This window comes from Lytechinus variegatus, chromosome 14, assembly GCF_018143015.1.
Source record: "Lytechinus variegatus isolate NC3 chromosome 14, Lvar_3.0, whole genome shotgun sequence".
Taxonomy (NCBI): Eukaryota; Metazoa; Echinodermata; class Echinoidea; order Temnopleuroida; family Toxopneustidae; genus Lytechinus; species Lytechinus variegatus.
Window position 1 is genome coordinate 18,651,509 of NC_054753.1, and position 22,548 is coordinate 18,674,056.

General features: G+C 35.9%; 1 protein-coding gene across 1 annotated transcript in view; it reads right to left on the minus strand.

Moving 5' to 3' along the window:
- Nucleotides 1-1,603: 1,603 nt before the first annotated feature.
- Nucleotides 1,604-22,548, minus strand: part of LOC121427643 (procollagen-lysine,2-oxoglutarate 5-dioxygenase 1-like) — a 32,123-nt gene continuing 11,178 nt past the window's right edge. Inside the window, exons 7-18 of the mRNA XM_041624148.1 lie at nucleotides 18,198-18,295; nucleotides 15,350-15,451; nucleotides 14,862-14,993; nucleotides 12,332-12,453; nucleotides 10,330-10,431; nucleotides 9,823-9,948; nucleotides 8,098-8,233; nucleotides 5,273-5,389; nucleotides 4,753-4,824; nucleotides 4,244-4,348; nucleotides 2,844-2,990; nucleotides 1,604-1,759 (exon numbers count right to left, since the gene is read on the minus strand). Coding sequence (XP_041480082.1) covers nucleotides 1,619-1,759; nucleotides 2,844-2,990; nucleotides 4,244-4,348; nucleotides 4,753-4,824; nucleotides 5,273-5,389; nucleotides 8,098-8,233; nucleotides 9,823-9,948; nucleotides 10,330-10,431; nucleotides 12,332-12,453; nucleotides 14,862-14,993; nucleotides 15,350-15,451; nucleotides 18,198-18,295 — 1,400 coding nt within the window. The 3' untranslated portion in view covers nucleotides 1,604-1,618. The remainder of the gene's footprint in view (nucleotides 1,760-2,843; nucleotides 2,991-4,243; nucleotides 4,349-4,752; nucleotides 4,825-5,272; nucleotides 5,390-8,097; nucleotides 8,234-9,822; nucleotides 9,949-10,329; nucleotides 10,432-12,331; nucleotides 12,454-14,861; nucleotides 14,994-15,349; nucleotides 15,452-18,197; nucleotides 18,296-22,548) is intronic.

A 22,548-nucleotide genomic window follows, 5' to 3' on the forward strand; every position in this document is an offset into this window, starting at 1 on the left:
CTCTCCATAGTTAAACCACAACTTTAAACCAGGGTTTAATTTAAACCCAAGTTCAGAATACAGGCCTATATCTTCGAAAAATCTCTCACACATCATTCATCTTCGAAGTCTTATTAGAAGACCATGACCATGAAACTCTCGAAGGTAACATCTTGACAGTTCTATGCCTCATTACCCACTGTCAAGGGTTATAGCTCCCTCTGGAGACTGCCTGAGGGCAGCAGACCCGTCAATGATCATCATAGCAGTCATCGTTTATCAATCATTCTTTATAATCCACATATTTTCCGAATTTTGGCTTATTACATTCTATTCCCTAATGACACTCATCAAATGATAGTGGTACACATCAAAGGGACATTGTGAGAATTTGTCTAAGATTATCAGCCCAGTGAACAAAAATGCAAGCCATGCTTTTGTAAATTATAGTATTTTTCCCACTGTTATACAGGGTTCCCTCAGAAATTTGAAAACAGAATTCCATGACTTTTCCATGACTAAATTTGCTGCTTTTCATGACTTCCCGGTTTTTATTTTGAATTTGGGATGTCACAAAACTGGGAAAAATTGAAATTACAAACACTAATTATAATAGCAGAGTATGATCACAGAGTGTGACAACTGCGAGACACGACAAACTGGGAAGCTGTAATTTCCAGGAGGTAAATGCAATTCCCGGACTTTCCATGACCACAATTTTTCCCAGGATTTTCCATGACTGTGGGAAACATGGTTATACTAAAAAAATGTGTATGCAGAGAATGTAGACAAAAAATCTGCATACTGGCTTACAATATGAGGCACAGAAGGTTGGTAAAATGCATGCAATTATATTACTGCCACACTTGTAACCAGATTTTAACGATTATGCAAATTTTCCTCTTCCACACTTCTTGGCATGCAAGTTCTGACTTCCATGTTTACAAACATCCATGCAAGAGCTCATCCGATACTTCACTCAGTTTCTGGTGAATTTTCAAATAACACATATATCACTAGAGCAATACAACATTTGCTCTTACATCAATTGCTCCTCTGGTAATATTTCTGAAGATATAAGGGGAGGCTTAGAGCTGTGATAGGGGATTTGGTTCAGAACCATGTGATGATTAGGATAAAGGTTAAGGTAAGGTTTAAATCTCCAGTTTATGTTTGGATTAATTTGTTCTTTTCAAATTAGGAGCAATCGACATGGGACAATCACCACAGTCTACTCAACGCTGTGGTTTATTCATGCAAGCATCGCCCCCCCCATGCAATGTGGAAACTGCTTTGTTTACGAAGTCACATGATCAGATGTCATATTAGTTCTACATATGAGTCACTTCTTGAATGCTGTCTACAAGAAAGGTGATGTGCTTGATATCTTCGCCATATTTGAACACTGAAACAAACAAATGCCACTAATGTCTAAAGTCCATAATCTATGATTGTTTTTATCAAGATACTGTCCACTACAAAATGTTGCGTAATTTCGAAAATGCGTACCCGGGTGCCATAAAATTGGTCTCAAAAGATGCATGGTACCAGAAAGTAAAATGTCAGCTAGCCACATGGTAAAAAAAACTTATGGCTCCAGAATGGTTGCAGAAAATGGTGGGAGGTAGCAATTTCAGGGTTAAAAAAGACTTACCTCAAAATCTTTCCCACGTTCATTGAGTGCTACATTAATGGTGTATGTAGATGAGTCGTGGTGGGGTCGTAACGAAGGCTGCTCCTCCGGCTTGTACCGCACTACAAAATTCATTATTGCATATGCCTAGAGGACACAGGACAAAGACAAAACAAATTAGAATGAAATCATGAAATCTCTCGTACCTAGTCAAGGCCTTGTAATCTGAAAAGACTGGATCAGTAGCACAATTCAGCATAACTGCAGGTCTATTGCATGCCATGTGCAACAAGTTATGATTGTTTGCAAATATTAATTGTATTTCATTATGTTACACCTCCACTACATGTTTTTCCTTTCAGATCTGAAAAAAGGTCATAAAATAAGTTTAGTAGAAACCAGTTTTAACATGTATTGGGAATTCTCAAAGCGGTCTTGGAGGCAATCGTTCCAAACCAGTTTGGAAAACCATCTTGTGATGCAGTTTTCAAGACCGCTTTACCTCATTAAACTATTTTAAGCATAGGTAGACGCAACCGTTCCTCGGGAAGCGATGTTCGCACACATTTGATGTGCTAAAACACTGTGAGTGGAATATCTACGGTTTCAAACTTCGCGGAAAACCTGTCACCAAACTGACAGTGTTCCCGAAGCAACAACAACACGCTTTAAGCGAGTGGTATTGAAAACCACTTTCGGGTGATCAGAAGGAATGCTAGCAAACGGAAACTGGTTTCTACTAAACTAGTCTTAGGATTGCCTTAAGGCCACAGCACACCTTACGACTGTTCGCAATTCGATTTTGGAACAATTCGCATTTTACTCATTTTCTGAAAATGTGAATGGAACATTTTGAAAGAATACTAATAATATAACCATTCTGAAAGATTACAAGCCTTTATTTTGGAGTAAAGGCCAAATTAGTTTCAAATCGTAGTCTCGTACAACTGCTATGACGTCATTACGACTTAACATTAAATTCGCTTTTATTCTGAAAAGGATGATAGCATAGAATGGATTCGTATGAAATTTAGAACATCACACAGTAAGATATTCCAAGTCTCAATATTATCATCAAATTCTAATTCATTTTAATCTGAAATCGGGTCGCAGACCAATCGTAAGGTGTGGGGTCGCCTTTAGGGGCTAAGGATATCATATGTTTATAACTATGAAAAATAAGGTAAAACAAGCAAAAAATAACATTAAACAGTATTATTGTATGCCTCACCTTTGAATAATAGCCTGGATAAACATTTTCACAGATTGGTACGACATATTCTCTGAGAAAATACAACCAATGCTGTTCAAAACCAATTTGATTCATGTGGATATCACGCGTAGGTACGTTCTCGTATCCTCCTGCTAATCTTTTATCCTGCAGGTACAATGATCAAAAACAAGAGAAAGGATTAAGCTAAATGACAGTAGTTGCAGTAAAACACTGATTTTGTGAGAGTCTGTAAAACTAAGGTTTAGTATTACTATATCATCGTGGGTCTAGATCTGGTAGTTACGTAAACTGAACTTTGTGAAATCATGAAATCTAAGCAGAAAAACAATCGCACTGAAGATCGCCAACACAGATAGGCACGTGTGGGACAGTATATTATTATTGCTGGAATAAAGACCCGACGGAAGTGCCTGAATCTGCGCTTAGTTTGCTTATTTCTCAGCAATTACACAATTTCTTCCAGAATCCATTGGCACATATTTTTTTATTCATACAAACAGACACTTCAGTGGTCATTATATTGGATTCTGTAAAAAGTAATTTTGTGATTGTTACCACAACTGGAATTTATCTTTAATATCTGAATATTCAAATAAAAAATTAAAGATCCTGTGTGGATAAAAAAAAATTACAAAAGCTCCTTAAAGACATAATTTGACATTAACATTATAACTGAAGGATCCCAAACTTGAACTCAAAATTGTTCACATTCAAACACACAAAAGAAAAAAAACACATTCTTGGAGATGCTTTCAAGATATCTGTGATTGAAATATCATCTTTTAAAGTCAAATAAATTTTAATCAGTGTCTTCATCAGATTTAATAACTTTACATTAATACACCCACCAAAGGATTTTACCAAAGAAGAATAATAATAATAGTCAGTTCTTGTATAGCGCATAGCACATTATGAATAAAAAGACCCGTTTGCTAAATTATTTTCAATTAAAAGCTCAGATCTGGATACTTCCATTTCAGATTGGTATACTGAAGCTAACAATCATATCGTGAGATGAAACTTGTGTAAGACATCAGTGATACTTGATAATGATTACCCTTATGTCCAGGTTTCATGAACTAGATAAATAAAACTGTCAAAGTTATTACATACCACCTCCCTGGTCAAGGTTAATTGTCCCGAAATGACTTATGTCACCTATAGCTAATGCAAGACAATCATTGATACTTGATTACCCTTATGTCCAAGTTTAATGAACTCGGACCATTTACTTATTAAGTTACGCTGTCAGTTCAAAAACGTAACCTTGGTTAATATTTCAATTTTGACGCTGCCACCACTGCTGTCGGAAAATCAGCGCCTATAGTGTCACTCTGCTATGCAGGCGAAACAAAACTTGAGCCACATATTAAAAGGGAAACTGGAGAATCATATACCTGATTTGTACCTCCTGACCACTGGCCAAAATTCTCCATTTCTTCTATAAGTTCTCTAGCCCACGTTCTTGACATGAGTGGAAATGTGTATACATCAGTGCATGGCTATTAAAGGTCAAATAGAGAGTGACATAGAAAACAAAACAAGATTTTAAAAAAAGAATAATATTCTGATATCAAAAGGAAAATATTGAAAAAACAAATCTAAAAGAAAAGAAATTCATGAAAAGATTGGTCGGTCTTACTTTACTGCATTAACTGTTTCTGATCATATTATTACTATTTCAGAATCCAACAGTTTGCTTTAAAGACTGTTAAATATTCACAATTGATAGTGCAATTCATGAATTATTCTATATATATCAATTTTGCAACAATACATGTGGTGATGTTCAATTATTTTGTAAAAGACATATTATGTTGACATTCAATAAAGGAACCCTGCATAATGGTAAAAAAGAAGGAAAATAATGAATTAAATTTAAATAATATAAAGATACATCACCTACCATAGTCATGTTCATCCTGTCCATCTCTTTGACTACAAAATAATCAGGGGATAAGTACTTAGCTTCCCAATCCTGTGATAGTAATAATGAAAAAGAGAACAAAAATAATCATAAACATCATCAATTTATTTTCATCATCCTCATCATCATCACCACAATATCCTCTTCTTCTTCATCATCATCATCATCATCGTCATCATCATCATCACCACCGTCATCATCACCATCACTATCACCATCTTCATATTTTTTTAGCACCAGCATCCTCATCCTTACGATCATCACCATCATCATCATTACTATTACCATCATGATCATCATCATCATTACTATTACCATCATGATCATCATCATCATTGTCATCATCATCATCACCACCACCACCCACTTGCCGCCACTATCATCCTCAAAACCATCACCACTACTATCACAGCCACAATGACCATCACCATTATATTTCTAACCATTCTAACCAAATTCGACATCAAAAAAACAAAAAATAAATGAATAGGAAAGTTACCTCTTTATTGTTCCAAATCTCCCACATATCATTATGTAGATGGGTAGTCTCATAGTTATCTAAGGTAACGATATGACCGTATTCCTCCGCCATGTTTACCAGATACATAAAGACTCCCTGTCAAGTATGAAGAAAGCAATCTTATTATACTTTAATGGAAATGGAAAACATATAGGGCCAAATTCACCAAGGTGGTTTTGAAAACCCACGATTGAGTCCATGGTTTATGCAGATTTTCTGCATAAATTGTACTTATTTACTGCGTATATTAAAACAATGTCCTTTGCTGATGCACGCTTTTGTTACAGTGCTCCAAATCGACGCCTGCTGCCGTGGTTATCCACGCTATTTTACTTATGAGTCTACTGCTTTGAATTAGTGGACTCTTCAAACAGAGGACTCATGAAGAACATAGCATGGCTTACCATGGTAGCAGGCGTCAATTTGGCACACTGAAAAAAGCGCGCATCAGCATTGGACATGTTTTAGACACGTGCCCGATGCACGCTATATTAAGCCTAACTTATTCAGGAATCTGCATAAACCATGGATTCAACCATGGGTTTTTAAAACCACCTTTGTGAATTCGGGCCATACATATAGTAGTTGTGATTTTATTACCTGTGGCATGCAATCAAAGAGATAACATAATGAAATGACGTAATATAGATAAATAAATCAAGAATCCAAACTTTGTGAGAGAATGAAATTGGCAAGTTGGAATAGGATGGACTAAATCATCATCAGGCATTATTAAAACAGGTTTTGTGGGTTTGTGTCAAGTCTTGAAGATTTGCCTGTCCCATCCAAAGGATAGTTATTCTAATTCTTGATTTTATAATAATAGCCAATTTTTATATAGCGCTTTTCCCAAAATGGCTCAAAGCGCGTTAGAGCATATTATTACCCCGGTCATTGGATTTATTTCAATCCTGCACGAAAAGTGCACAATTTCCACTCCCTGGGGAGCATTCCTTGCATTCATCGCAGCCTCATTATGACGCTGGCAAATCCAAACATACACTATCTTTTGCATCCTACCGGGTACCCATTTAGCACCTGGGTCGAGAGTGGCAAAGTGTGGATTAACGCCTTGCCAAAGGACGCCAGACCGCGGTGGGATTCGAACACATGACCCTCTGTTTACAAGGCAAGAGTCAGAACCACTAAACCATGGCTCTTATTTTATAAATCTAATAATATTATTAATTCAGATTTTATGAACAATAATCTTTATGACTAAAAAATGAAAATCATGTCTGTATGAATAGAATTTTTATAAATTGAGATCGAGATTATGGAAACTTGTGGTCTTTCATGTCAGGAATCCCAAAAGTGGCCTTTCTTTCCTAATCCTCACATTTCAACGTAGAAAAAACAATGGTTAAATGCAAATGAGAAAAGATGCATAGCACCTTGAACAGCTGGATTCCTGCTTATGGTGGTGTCACACCTTGGCGTTTTAGACAGCGTATGCCCGACGTATCAAAATTTCTCTAAAACGTCGGCATACGCTGAACTTTGTTTTTTTTTTCAACTCTGGGCGTATACTTAGCGTATTCATAACGAGTTGGACGTATACATAACGTATTAGTAACTTATATCGAACGCTTCGTTAACTTATAAGTAACGTATTCCAACGAATGCTTAGCGTATTGCTGGCGTACACAACTTATGCCACAACACCACCGCCATGCCGAAGAAAACTCCTGTGAACCCCACCTTTATATACCAATTCCTATAAACGTTGCCAATACGCCATTATACGGTAGCTGTAAGTTATAAACACGTTCAGTAAGTTTTGTGGTCGTCCGGAGCACGTCTTCATACGTCAATATACGTTGGAGTTAAGTTACACATACGTTCAAAGCACGTTACTCATAGGTTAGAAGTTAGTTTTAGGGTACGCTGGACATTATCTCGACGTACATCGACTTATGAGTAACTTACGAGCAACGTGTATCAACGATCGCGTAACTTGCCTACAACTTATGGCCCGCGTATGCGGGACGTATGAGCCATACGCTGGCATACGTCGAAAAATCTTGTGCTTGCACAAAATTTTTCAACGACCTCGCCGTATGACGACGTATACCAGCGTGTTTTAAAAACTTACCTGTAACGTATTCGACGTACGCCAGCGTATTCGCCGAATTCTTCATACGTCGGGCATACGCTATCTAAAACGCCAAGGTGTGACAGCGCCTTTAAGAAGTAGCACTGACTTTTTCAAGGTGTCTTAATTAAAGTATGCTAGGTTTAAATCAGACCTGCCAACCGTCTACAAAAAAGAGGATTCTTAGAAGGAAAAAAGTAATTTTTGACAAAAAAAGAGCATTTTAAAAAATTTGTCTCAATATAACAATTGCCAGCCTGTTGTAGTGAGATCATGAAAAAATATGTGAAATGACTCTACCTGAAAACTTCATAATTCACCATTTTAAACATGTAATCGTAGGCAAGAATTTACTTGTTCTTATCATGCAACAAGTTACTGGCCCGACAGTGATTTTTACCAGTCTGGGACCGTACATAACACATACTACATGATCAGAAAAATTTAAAAGGAGTAACATATCGTCAAAATAAGGTATTGGCATATTCGTAGCAAAAAAGAAGAATACTCTAAAAAGGGAAAGGTTTGCATGTCTGTTAAATGCATGAAAAATAATAAAAATATTAATAATAATAATAGAAAAACTAAATAACTGATAATTATTAAGAAAAATGATTATAAAAATAATAGTAATAACAAAAATAAGAAGAATTGGATTTATACAGTGCTTTTTCCAGAAAAATTTTCAAAAAATATTAAAGGTCCTTACCTTATTCCTGAGATCAATACACAGAGCCATATCAGTGTCAAGATCCTCCTCTCCCTTGAAATTAGGATGATGTTTCTGAAGGAGTTCTCCTTTAACCAAGTAGATATTATTGATGTATGGCACATTCCAGATGCCCCTTTATATGATCACAAACACATAATATATACATTAAATGTATACAAATTTTGGAAAAAGAGCAAAAATAGAACAGAGCACATGTACATAGTTCAAATGGCACTCTACTAACAAGTGGAATGCCTCTGGCCGTCTCACCTGCATCACGCGATTCAACATAGCAGCATTGCTGACTTTGAAAACTACTATAACTCGCACAAGATGTTCAGTGATACTTGGTTACTCTTATTTCCACGTTTTATGAACTAGACCAATAAACTTGCAAAGTTATGATGGTAATTCAACAGATACCCCCATTATGGCCAAAGTTCATTGACCTTTGACCTTGGTCATGTGACCTAAAATGCGCACAGGATGTTCAGTGATACTTGATTACTCTTATGTCCAAGATTTATGAACTAGACCAACATACTTTCAAAGTTATGATGGTAATTCAACAAATACCCCAAATTCGGCCAAAGTTCATTGACCCTAAATGACCTTTGACCTTGATCATGTGACCTGAAACTTGCACAGGATGTTCAGTGATACTTGATTACTATTATGTCCAAGTTTCATGAATTAGATCCAAAAACTTTTAAAGTTTTGATTGTAATTCAACAGATACCCCCAAATCGGCCAAAGTTCATTGACCCTAAATGACCTTTGACCTTGGTCATGTGACATGAAACTCATGCAGGATGTTTGGTGATACATGATTGACTTATGTCCAAGTTTAATGAACTAGGTCCATATATTTTCTAAGTTATGATGACATTTCAAAAACTTAACCTCAGGTTAAGATTTTGATGTTGATTCCCCCAACATGGTCTAAGTTCATTGACCCTAAATGACCTTTGACCTTGGTCATGTGAAATGAAACTCTAATAGGATGTTCAGTAATACTTGATTAACCTTATGGCCAAGTTTTATGAACTAGGTCCATATACTTTCTAAGTTATGATGTCATTTCAAAAACTTAACCTCAGGTTAAGATTTGATGTTGACGCCGCCGCCGTCGGAAAAGCGGCACCTATAGTCTCACTCTGCCATGCAGGCGAGACAAAAAGCTTACTGACAAAAAGTACTCCAGGGCCCCGTCTAACAAAGAGTTGTGATTGATCTGATCAATCACAACTATGGACGGCCAGCGATGTCAACATCTATTATGCATGTTTGTTCAAAATATTTTCTAACTATGATGTATTTTCATGCATTCACCGTTTTCTTGAAAATTCACTGTTTCTCTTTGGTTACAAAAAACATTGTGCAAATTTCCTGTAGAAAAAACTTTGACCCTGGTAGATTTCCAAAGAGTTGGATTTCCATAGACATTGATTGGATCAATCGTAACTCTTTGTAAGACAGGGCCCAGAAGTTTATTAATGACCATATATCTGCCTGGTTGATGTACATGCATTGTCTGGATGGGTTGTTTTTTTCCAGAGAAAAAGTAATTATGGAAACTTGCAATCAACATTTCATTAATTGATTTAAAACAGTATCAGACAATATTACAAAGAAGAAATATTAACAATTATTCTCTCCGCTTAAAGAATGACTTCTGAGAAAATCAGGAGCACTTGAAGGATTTGAAATGAATACCCTTACCTCCTATCTCCCCTGACCAGATCTACATAGTCGTCTGAACGAGCGTAGTAACCCATGTTGTTCAGGTCACCCCAGAAGTTTGACCATAGCTTACCCGGCTTGGAAACCAGTGGAGCTACAATCCCCCTGTTGAAAAAAAAAACATGTCTACGATTATTCATGTCATGCCAGAATCGTAACAGAGGTTTTATGGTCCTGAGTTAAAAACAAGCATTATTACGCTTCTCATATTTCAATACAAAGTTTTTAAATTTTTAAAATAAAAATCAAATTTCATGACAGATTTTGATAAAATATTCAGAAAATAATATCATATTTTGCTTAATCCTGTATCTATCTTTTTCTCCATCTATCTCCATCAAAGAAGTCAGGTATTTCCAATGCTTTTCACAAACTTTGGGGTCAGCAAATAATAACCCACTCCGCAAAGAAAGTTGACTTCAAAGTCGAATGCCAATATATCCTGACATTAAATTCTCAAACTTTTAAAGGATCATATTCACTTACTTGTTAGTTTCCATAAGGAGCCTTAGGACATCAGGATTGGTAAGTTGTACATCAGAATCCACAGAGAAATAATACTCACATTCCTTACTTATACAATAATCCCTGAAAATAAAAAAAAATAGTGATATAAATAATAATATAGGGTATTTATATTGCGCACATGTCCACCTTGTTAGGTGCTCAAGGCGCTCCTATATTACCCAGCTAAGCTAGACGTTCATAGCGCACACAGCTTTTTAAGGAATTACTTCCTACCTGTACCCATTTACCTCACCTGGGTTGAGTGCAGCACATAGTGGATCAGTTTCTTGCTGAAGGAAATTACGCCATGGCTGGGATTCGAACCCACAACCCTCTGTTTCAAAGTCCGAAGACTAATCCACTGGGCCACAACGCTCCAAATAACAACAGCAATCAGTTGTTGCATAGTGCATACCACATTATGATATTATGATCATTATGATGCCCATTCAAAGAACTTGGATGTTACCCTGCTGGCTTCAGCCCGCCTCCTTTTTACAATGCACAAACATTTCAAGGAATAAATTTCTGCCCAAGTACCCATTTACCTCACCTGGGTTGAGTGCTGTGCATTGTGGATCAATTTCTTGCTGAAGGAAATTTAATTAAGCCATGGCTTGGATTTTGAACCCACGACCCTCTGCTCCAAAGTCCAAAGACTAATCCACTGGGCCACAATGCTCCACAAATTTTCACTTATTTAGGTTTCATTTCAAATCGCCAGAGCAGAATCAAGTTGTTAGTTGGCATGACAATTTCCTTTATAAGTTCATATGACAAAAATCAGTGATGCTAAATGGTATTCGAAAATATGATAAATCCTTGTAAAAATAACTTAAAAAGAATTTTAATTTTGTTTGTATATATTATTCTACCAGTGAAACTGGTCGTCAACACTATTAAAATCATAAGAATTAATCTATAAAAGTAAAAAAACACACATAATTATACACTTTGGCAAGAAACATAATTTGGAGTGGATTTGTATAGGGAACCACATACATGTATTTGGGAATACATGTACTTTTGGGTCTGATATACACATACACTTATAAAGTGTTGCAAATTTTTCGAACAGTGGTACTGGCCGGATGTCACACGTTGGGTCTCAACATGCCTAGTAGCCCTCCCCGAGAATTACTTAGGATCAAGATTAGTCGGTTTCTTGACATTTGCTCTGGCGACGATTGCTCCGCAGTGAATTCTACATGCTAATTAATCGCAAACTTCAACCCTGGATTCAACACTTTACCTAATGGTAAACTGAACCCTAAACCTAAAATAAGGCCCTATTGTAACCCTAACCATAAGCCTTAAAGGAGAATGAAATCTTTGGAACAAGATAGCTTGTGTGAAAACAGAAAAATCAAAGAAACGTATCAACGAAAGTTTGAGAAAAATCTGACAAATAATAAGAAAGTTATGAGCATTTGAATATTGCAATCGCTCATGCTATGGAGATCCTCACATTGGCAATGCGACAAAGATGTGTGATGTCACTCTTGAACAAATCTCCCCATTACTTTAGTATGTTTCACTTAAACTGCCTCTTTTATCACATCTATCAGTAGATCATGTGTTGTTTCTCTAAGAGGGCATGTAACACAGATTTTTAAAGAATACATCACAGATAAAGAGTTTGAATCACCATAAGAAAAAGCAAAAAGAGACATTTTGGGGGTATTTTATAGTACATCAAAGGGAAAGTTGTTCACATGTCACATCACACTTCCTTGTCGCATTGCCAATGGGAGGATCTCCATGGCATTAGTGATTGCAATATTCAAATGCTCATAACTTTCTCATTATTTGTCCGATTCTTCTCAAACTTTCTTTGTTCTTATTCTTTGATTTTTCTGTTTTAACACAAGCCTACTTGTTTCAAAGGTTTCATTCCCCTTTAATCTTAAGACGAAATAGAGCCCGGAGCAATTGTCGCGGGAGCAAATGTCGTGTCACCGATTAGTCAGGGGATACTCACACTCCACGATTTCTTCCTTCGGCATCACTCAAGGATTGTGCAGGAAGGATGATCTTGATGCTGTTATATAGAGGACCCTTCTCCGCTCTGAACTTTTCTAGCATGTGATAATGGAACATTGCCTGTGGGGAGAACATGAAAAATACAACAAAATATACAATGATTGGTTTATATCAAATATATACAATGACTGGTTCCAATGGTTCGAAGGCTTGTCTCATTTACTTTCTTCACAGGAAAGATAATCTTGATGCTGTTATAGAGGGCCCTTCTCCACTCTGAACTTTTCTAGCCTGTGATAATGGAACATTGCCTATGGAGAGAACATAGTCAATATCACAAAATATACAATGATCGGTTTATATCAATTATATACAATGACTGGTTCCAGTGGTTTGAAGACTTGTCTCATTTACTTTCTTCACAGGAAAGATAATCTTGATGTTGTTATAGAGGGCCCTTCTCCACTCTGAACTTTTCTAGAATGTGATAATGGAACATTGCCTATGGAGAGAACATGGTAAATATAACAAAATATACAATGATTGGTTTATATAAAATGTATACGATGATTGGTTTACATCACATATATACAATGATTGGTTCTAATGGTTTTAAGACTGGTCTCATTCAATTTCTCTACAGGAAAGATAATCTTAATGTTGTTATAGAGGGCCCTTCTCCGCTCTGAACTTTTCTAGCATGTGAAAATGGAAAATTGTCTATGGAGAGAATATGGTAAATATAACAAAATATACAATGATCAGTTTGATTGGTTAATATAACAAAATATACAATGACTGGATTAAATGATCCATATCATGGATGAAGAAACAAAAAAGCAAACTAAAAGAAAATGAAAAATCCATACAATAATAAACCTTTCATACATCTAACCCCAGTTTTGATTACTCTTGTTCAACTCCATAAACTATTCATGTTCAAATCATTATAATTTACAACCCAACAGAATTACATCTTTTCAGAAACAAACCATATTCAGAAGGTCCCACATATAGAGGGATAAAGATACCATGGTTCATCCAATCGCCAAAACGAAACATGCTTTTAGCCAAAGAATCTGGATAAATCTTGTCTCTAAAACAAGAATTTCTACTGGGATATTTTTTTTCCAAATTATTTAGAAACTAAATAAGTAAATCAGTCTGAAATCTAACCTCCTTGTACATGTAGATACGTAGATGTCTCACACACTAGTGTATATCATTACAAACATGAATACTTCTGTGGCCATGGCATTTAGCATTTTGGACACCTATAGAAGTGTCGTCTGTACAATTCAAGTTAAGTGTGTGTACTATCTGATAAGAATGAGAGCATCCCTGCTGAACACGCCCATAAGAAAACAAAAGATATCCAGAAGGTGGATTTGCCTGATAAAATGGTGTCAAACAACTCTTCAAGAATCTTCAATATTTTAGTGGGTTTTTTTTTGGATGGATAGTCCAAGAAGAGCATTTCATGAAGAGTTTTGTCAGTGATTTTTCACCGACTGCTTTACTCTCGGCCAATCAGATGCAAGGATTTCGGTAGCTTTTAACAATAGCCAGTGAAACTCACTGATTATTTGCTTCGTGAAACACCCCCCAGGAAGGTAACTGAATACATCTTCTGAATGGTAATCATTGCTTTCCATTGCAACAGGTAGACATGAACCATGAAAGTCAATCTTATCACATGGGTCGTAAAAACAAACGGTAGGCTCCACAATCTGTCGCCGGCCACACCTCTTCCATAACAAAAGAAACTTGGTTTGATTTACATAGATAAATGACATGTAGGAGGGGAGATAACAGAGTACAGGGGCCCGTTGCAGAAAGAATTGCGTTTAAACGCAAACCCAAAAATCAATCGCAAGTCCCAAATGCGCGCTGTTGTTTGGTTGAAAATCAAGTTGCGCATGATTTTTTAGAGTTGCGATTGATTGCAACTCCTTATGCAACGGGCCCCTAGGGAGGCTCAAAACATGTGATCATGAAAGGTGTTAGGAGAACAACGGCACGGTTGGAGTAGTGATGTAAATTAAAGGAACAGTACATTCAATTTAAAGGAGACCAAAACCCATGGAAAGAATTAATTTGGAAAAAGAAAAATTAGAGGATCAATGTTAAAGAAGTTTTATCAAAATCAGTTATATACTGTAGCATGAGAGTTATGAAAGTTTGAAAAGTCTTGCAAAACTGGATCCTCAAATTGGCAAACACTCTTCCAAATGGCTGATTTGGTGGACCACTCTCCATTTGTTTTGTACAAAAATTTTCAGATTCACCATTCATTTTACATTTCCTGTTCTTGAAATGAGGTGTGAATTACATTTTACCATGACAAGTGTTGTGTCAGTAGGCGAGATCTATCTCTCTCTCTCTCTCTCTAGCTATCTATCTAAAAATGAAGGCACACATATGATATTACATGTAAATTATTCAACTCCAAATAATTATTCAGTCACGCTTGAACATTTGAATATTTTCGTGAATTGTATTTAAATGGAATCAATAGTCATGCTTACCCTGTTATGAATAAAGATGTCTATTTTGTTCTTTGGGTAGTTTAGTTTGGTGAGGCGATCTAAGAATTCTTCAAAGAAGGGCGTAGGGACTCCAATGAAGATACCGATCACTACAGTTGGATACTCTTCAACCTGGTATGGAGGATAGGAGAACAAATATTTAAAGGATATTAAAGTGATATTCACAAGTGACAAACATGATAGCAACAATGAATAATGATTTGCTTTGTTTTGCATTGTTTCATTTTGCTTTCTTTTCATTCTTGATAAGCACAAGACATTAAGACAACAAAAATTGACCATGTCTTCTATATTCAGCACTTTCAGCAGTGATTATTGGCAGATACTTGGCTAGTTTAATGAGACAATATTTTTAGTTCTGGTATGTCATAAAAATCGCCAAAGTCAAGGGACTGATCTGTATACATATCAACATCTTCTTTAATAGGTGTTCGTGTTAAGGGCGGGGGCAGAGTCGGTATCCTTACCTGTAACCCTTGAAGATTAAACCTTTCTAAATCACAGTTTTGACATCCACCTTCAAAGTTCCATTTATTGGGGAGATAATTGGCCAGATGATTTAGGTATATCTAAAAACAGAGAAGTATTACGACAAACAAAATCAATAGAAACAATACAAAATAATATGAAATGATTACAAAAATAAATTATTTATCAGGTACAGTCTAGGTAGTATACATATTGGCAATACCAAAGAGAGAACTGTTTGTCCCCAAAATAATAAAAGCGTATTAAATGAGGAAGGATTAGGGTTAAGCAGCTTTATTTGACGAAGGTCAAAAGTGACCATTCCAAATTCACTAAACAATTATCCTAAAATCAACAAGATATTAAAGGAGAAAAATCAGACAAGCATAACACTGAAAATTTCATTAAAATCCGAACTAAAATAAGTAATGACATTTTAAAGTTTCGCTTAATTTTACAAAACAGTTACATGCACATCCTGATTGGTATGCAAATGAGGGAACCGATGACATCACTCACTCACTATTTCATTTGTATTTTATTGTATGAAATATGACATATTTTAATTTTCTCCTCATTGCCATGTGAAAAAAAAAATTTCCCCCTGAACATGTTGATTTCCATTGTTATAACATTTTGTGGTTCAAACAAGAGGGTCCTATTTGCCAAACTCGTAAAAATTGAAATATTGTATAATTCAAACAATAAAAAACAAAAGAAAGAGTGAGTGACATCATCAACTCTCTCCTTTGCATATCACTGAATTGTACATATAACTGTTTTCTGAATAATGAGCAAAACTTTAAAATGTCAAACTTTCGTATTTTTCATCCAATTTTGATGAAGTTTTCAGCATTATTCTTGCTGGATTTTTGTCTATCCATTCAAAAAAACTTTTTTCTGGAGTGGACTTGACCTTAAGAATATCAATATATATAGACACAAACACACGGTGCTAACTGATTACTGTTTCTATGTTCTAAAGCCTGTATTACAAAGTGGTTAATAATGCTTCTGATTGCTCATAATAAATTTGCATCAGACATAATCATTTCATGATTATGGTACCAATTATGAAGGCTAAAAGCATGACATAATTTTAACAAGAAATACACGAATATACAGTGCGTATCAAAAAAAAGTTTACACTTAGAAAAAATCCTGTAAAATTATTTATTTCTAATATCCTGACGATTTTTCCACATTTAGCATTGGTACAGATCCATTTAAGCAAATGACGATATAACTGTCGAAAAATATTTCCGCTTGAGTGAGCACCACTTACTTTTGAAAAGTTGGTGAAAAATGATTTGCGCAGAACTTTGAAATAGTTATGCGAATAAGAGTAAACCTTAATCATGAAGAACACGTGGAAATTAGCAAGTAAAATTGATATGAAGATATCTTTTACCTTTTTAAACTTGTTTCCTTGCCCGAAACACTTCGAAGAGTGCATTGCGCCCCATCCCACTCCCCCACACAACGAGTCCATCGTGACGATATTTGCTTTACACTGAGCAGTGATTTACATGAAATGGCTAAGGCTTGATTTTCATTTTGTTAATCATTGCCAAGCTTGGGAAAAGTGTGGAGAAACAAGTATTAAATGAAAATGAAATGTAAACCAAATTTAAATGATAAAAACTTAGTGAAAAATGCTGGAGATGTCTGATATAAACTTTTGTTCAGATTCTGTTATGTCCTCAGATCCAGCTGGCACAAAAAGGGTAAAGGTTGTGCTTAGTGCTTACTAAGTGTTGAAATTTCAAATTTGGGCGGCAAATCTGTTACAAAATGCTTGAATGTATCCGTTTTATTTCAATTGGCTAAAAGTGCTAGGGAAATTTATGAGAAATGCTTCGCAGGGTAAGTTTGATTTCACCCTTACCCCTTGACACCGCGTGAAAACAAGCATTTCTGCGCAAACAGATTTTTGCGAGCTTTACCAAAATGGACAGTGCTCACTCAAGTGTAACATTCTGTCAAAACTTTTACTTTCATTGGATAGATGAGACCCAAACCCATATTTATATGTGAAAAAATTACCCACATGTTGTATATTTTTTAATTCCCAGGGCTTTTTCAAAGTGTAAACTTTTTTTGGATACGTACTGTATATATGTATGTATCAGAAATTTGTAGTTACATATTTCTTCTTTTAATCAAGCTCTAAATGCCATTCACTTGTATATGAGAAATTTATATCAAAGAGACAGTGAACAGAGCTGCCAACCTGAAAAAGAACATTTCAGTATTTTTAAAGTTGAACATCAGTATTTCAGTGAGGAAATCAGTACTTTACAAAAATACAATAGGACAACATAAAGCTGAAACTTTAGAAATCACTATTTTACATTAAACTATCAATATTTTTCTCACTTTTCAGTACTAAATACTGAAGATCAGTACTACTTGACAGCTTTGAGTGAAGCTCTATCGTTGATACTACAATTTATCAAAGTATCATAGACATTTCTAGAGGAAAGCAATGCCATTTTTTGTGATTTTTCTTCTTTTAGGGGGGGGGGCAAATTTTGAGATTTTTTATATTTTGCAATATCATATACATTTAGTTTCCAGATTTTGTAAAGGTGGCAGCGCTAATAAGGCTTTCCCTTTCTAGTTGCCTCCTCATTCATTTATAAATCATGTACACTCTTTTCTTTTTAGTTAACTGTTTCCCAGATTTTTATAATTGTAATATCTGCAATTTTTCCATGCAATTTATGTAAACTGTGTATGTGCCTTGCATTTGTTTTTATGATGAATGAAATAAATGCTATCAATCAAATCAAAGGGAACTTATTTTGGAAAATGAAATATAAATTATGAATTATTGATTCTTACCTTACTTAGGCCATTGCCATGTAAGACACAGGGAACCGTGTTATACTTTGTGTTGTGGAGGAGGTTGTTTTTCCCTTCAAATCTCAGCTTTATGTCACCTGGGGAATAAATGATAGTCATTAAAAATATCAAATAACCCCCCCCAAAAAAAAAAAATGCTGACATGCTCTTGAATTTATCATTTATATTCAAGTATAAAAATGAAAATATGTACATAAAGGCTTGGTCACACCGCCCTAGCGTTGTTGGAGCGGTCGTGGAGCGGAGGGGAAAAAATCATCACCGCTCGCTACCGTTCACCATTTTCGATTTCGATTGATTTTTTTTGTTTTTGATTTTTTAATTGATTTTTTCCCCAATTTTGTGAGTGAAATTTGGCCCTCTTTCCCTACTGCTCCACGACCGCTCCAACAACGCTCGGGCGGTGTGACCATGCCCATGTGCAACAATAACAAAGCATACATAATTATGCATATATGTATAAAGCAGGATGAGGATGTCATCTGTCGCTTAGCAACGTGGTGGTTTCACAATGTGGTGCACCATTTATCGGTTGCAGCGAACAGGTCAATCGTCTAACTTTGCGGTCGACATCGTGTGCAGGCACGGGCCGCGCACAGTGCTGGTTTACTGTTATTTGACTTTGATGCTTTAAAAATGAAAACTATATGGCATGGATGCACCATTAAGGCCCGAATTCACAAAGGTGGTTGTGAAAACCCATGGTTGAGTCCACGGTTTGTGCAGATATCCTATATAAGTTACACTTAATTTGCCGCGTATCGGGCGCGTGTATGAAAAATGTCCAATCCTGATGCGCGCTTTTGTCACAGTGCGCCAAATTGACACCTGTTGCCATGGTTATCAATGCTATTTTATTCAAGAGTCCACTGTTTTTATTCATGAGTCCACTCTTCAAACAGTGGACTCGTGAATAAAATAGCATATATAACCATGGTAACAGGAGTCAATTTGGCGCACTATGACAAAAGCGCGCATCAGCATTGGACATGTTTTATACATGCGCCCGATACGCGGTAAATCAAGCGTAATTTATACAGGAAGTCTGCATAAACCATGGACTCAACCGTGGGTTTCCAAAACCACCTTTGTGAATTCGGGCCTATAGGTATGAATTTCACAAAAAAATATGCAGGCAAATTTCTCTCCCACCTCCAGGACCCCAGTAAACTGCATGACCGGTTGAGCTGTGCCGGCCAGTGCTGAATAATCGCATGCATGCATGCACTTTAGTATGAGCGCGTGCAGCAGATGCAAACTTTTTCCCGTGAGGCATTGCAAATTTCGGCCTGTCCTCTGCAACCGATAGATAGCGCAACGTATTGTGAATCTGCCAAATGACGACTGGGAATAGCTGATGATATATCTGTAAAGCCTGAGATGCGATACTCTTTTTGTTGTGATAAGCTCTTGATGGTGCTACAGGAAGCAGCACATTGTCATTCAAGTGATTAAAGGTCAAGTCCACCTCAGAAAAATGTTGATTTGAATCAATAGAGAAAAATCAGACAAGCACAATGCTGAAAATTTCATCAAAATCGGATGTAAAATAAGAAAGTTATGACATTTCAAAGTTTCGCTTATTTTCAACAAAATAGTTATATGAACGAGCGAGTTGCATCCAAATGAGAGAGTCGATTATATCACTCACTCACAATTTCTTTTGTTTTTTATTGTTTGAATTATACAATATTTCAATTTTTACGAATTTGATGATTAGGACCTCCTTGCCTGAAGCACAAAACGTTAAAATAATGGAATTCCACGTGTTCAGGGAGGAATGAAACTTCATTTCACATGACAATAACGAGAAAATCAAAATATTTCATATTTCATATAATAAAATACAAAAGAAATAGTGAGTGAATGATGTCATCAGTTCCCTCATTTGCATACCGACCAAGATGTGCATATCACTGTTTTGTAAAATGAAGCGAAACTTTAAAATGTTATAACTTTCTTATTTTACATCCGATTTTGATGAAATTTTCAGTGATATGCTTGTTGAATTTTTCTCTTTTTATTCAAATCAAGTTTTTGTTGGGGTGGACTTGTCCTTTAACAACTTTTGGTGAACTACAAATAACAGAATAGAAAGAACCAATCTCATTCACTCAAACTGTAAAATCTTTTTAAAATAATGCAAATTTCAAAGCCAATATTTAAAAATCAAGCTATTTTTTTCTTCAATTTTGGTGACAACGATTAAAAATCTACATAGAAAGAAAATAAACCCAATATATCTCTTTTTGTTTTTGTTTTTTCAAGTTTCATTAGTTTTTTTATTGAAAGGTCACAAAGTTCTTTTCAGTTTTTAAAAGCATGAATACACTTGTGAGTCTTTCGAGAATTCTAACATCAATATAACAAATTTAATCTATAAAAACAAAATTAATATTTGCTAATAAGCAAGTATGTTTACAACTAGAACTATACAGTGCGTATCAAAAAAAAGGTTACACTTAGAAAAAATCCTGTAAAATTATAAATTGGTCATATCCTGGGGATTTGTCCACATTCTAACATTGGTATAGATCCATTTAAGCAAATGATGATGTAACTGTCGAAAAATATTTCCGCTTGAGAGAGCACCACTTATTTTTGAAAAGTTAGTGAAAAATGATTTGCGCAGAACTTTGAAATAGTTATGCGAATAAAAGTAGACCTTAATAATGAAGAACACGTGGAATTTAGCTAGTTAAATTGATTTGAAGATATCTTTTACCCTTTTAACTTGTTTCCTCGCTCAAAACACTTCGAAGAGTGCATTGCCCCATCCCGCTCCCCCAAACACCGAGGCCCGTCGTGACGATATTGTTTTACACTGAGCTGTGATTTACATGGAATGGCTTAGGCTTGATTTTCATTTTGTTAATCATTGCCAAGCTTGGGAAAAGTGTAGACAAACGAGTATTAAACGAAAAATTAAATGTAGACCAACTTTTATGATAAACAAGTGGAATGCCTCTGGCCGTCTCACCTGCATCACGCAGTTCAATATAGCAGCAGCGCTGACTTTGAAAACTACTCTAACTCGCACAAGATGTTCAGTGATACATGGTTACTCTTATGTCCACTTTTTATGAACTAGACCAATAAACTTACAGAGATATGATAGTTATTCAGCAAAAAACCCCAACATGGCCAAAGTTCATTGACCTTACATGACCTTTGACCTTGATCATGTGACCTGAAACTCGCACAGGATGTTCAGTGATACTTGATTACTCTTATGTACAAGTTTCATGAATCAGATCCATAAACTTTCAAAGTTATGATGGTAATTCAACAGATACACCCAATTCGGCCAAAGTTCATTGACCTTTGACCTTGGTCATGTGACCTGAAACGCGCACAGGATGTTCAGTGATACATGGTTACACTTATGTCGACTTTTTATGAACTAGACCAATAAACTTACAGAGATATGATAGTTATTCAACAAAAAACCCCAACATGGCCAAAGTTCATTGACCTTACATGACCTTTGACCTTGATCATGTGACCTGAAACAGGATGTTCAGTGATACTTGATTACTCTTATGTACAAGTTTCATGAATCAGATCCATAAACTTTCAAAGTTATGATGGTAATTCAACGGATACACCCAATTCGGCCAAAGTTCATTGACCTTTGACCTTGGTCATGTGACCTGAAATGCGCACAGGATGTTCAGTGATACTTGATTACTCTGATGTCCAAGTTTAATGAACTAGACCAATAAACTTTCAGTTATGATGGTAATTCAACAGATACCCCCAATTCAGCCAAAGTTCATTGACCCTAAATGACCTTTGACCTCAATCATGAGACCTGAAACTTGCACAAAATGTTCAGTGATGCTAGATTACTATTATGTCCAAGTTTCATGAATCAGATCCATAAACTTTCAAAGTTATGATGGGAATTCAACAGATATCCCCATTCGGCCAAAGTTCATTGACCCTAAATGACCTTTGACCTTGGTCATGTGACATAAAAATCATTTATGTCCAAGTTTCATGAACTAGGTCCATATATTTTCTAAGTTATTATGACATTTCAAAAACTTAACCTCAGGTTAAGATTTTGATGTTGATTCCTCCAACATGGTCTAAGTTCATTGACCCTAAATGACCTTTGACCTTGGTCATGTGACATGAAACTGTAATAGGATGTTCAGTCATACTTGATTAACCTTATGGCCAAGTTTCATGAACTAGGTCCATATACTTTCTAAGTTATGATGTCATTTCAAAAACTTAACCTCAGGTTAAGATTTGATGTTGACGCCGCCGCCGCCGTCGCCGTCGGAAAAGCGGCGCCTATTGTCTCACTCTGCTATGCAGG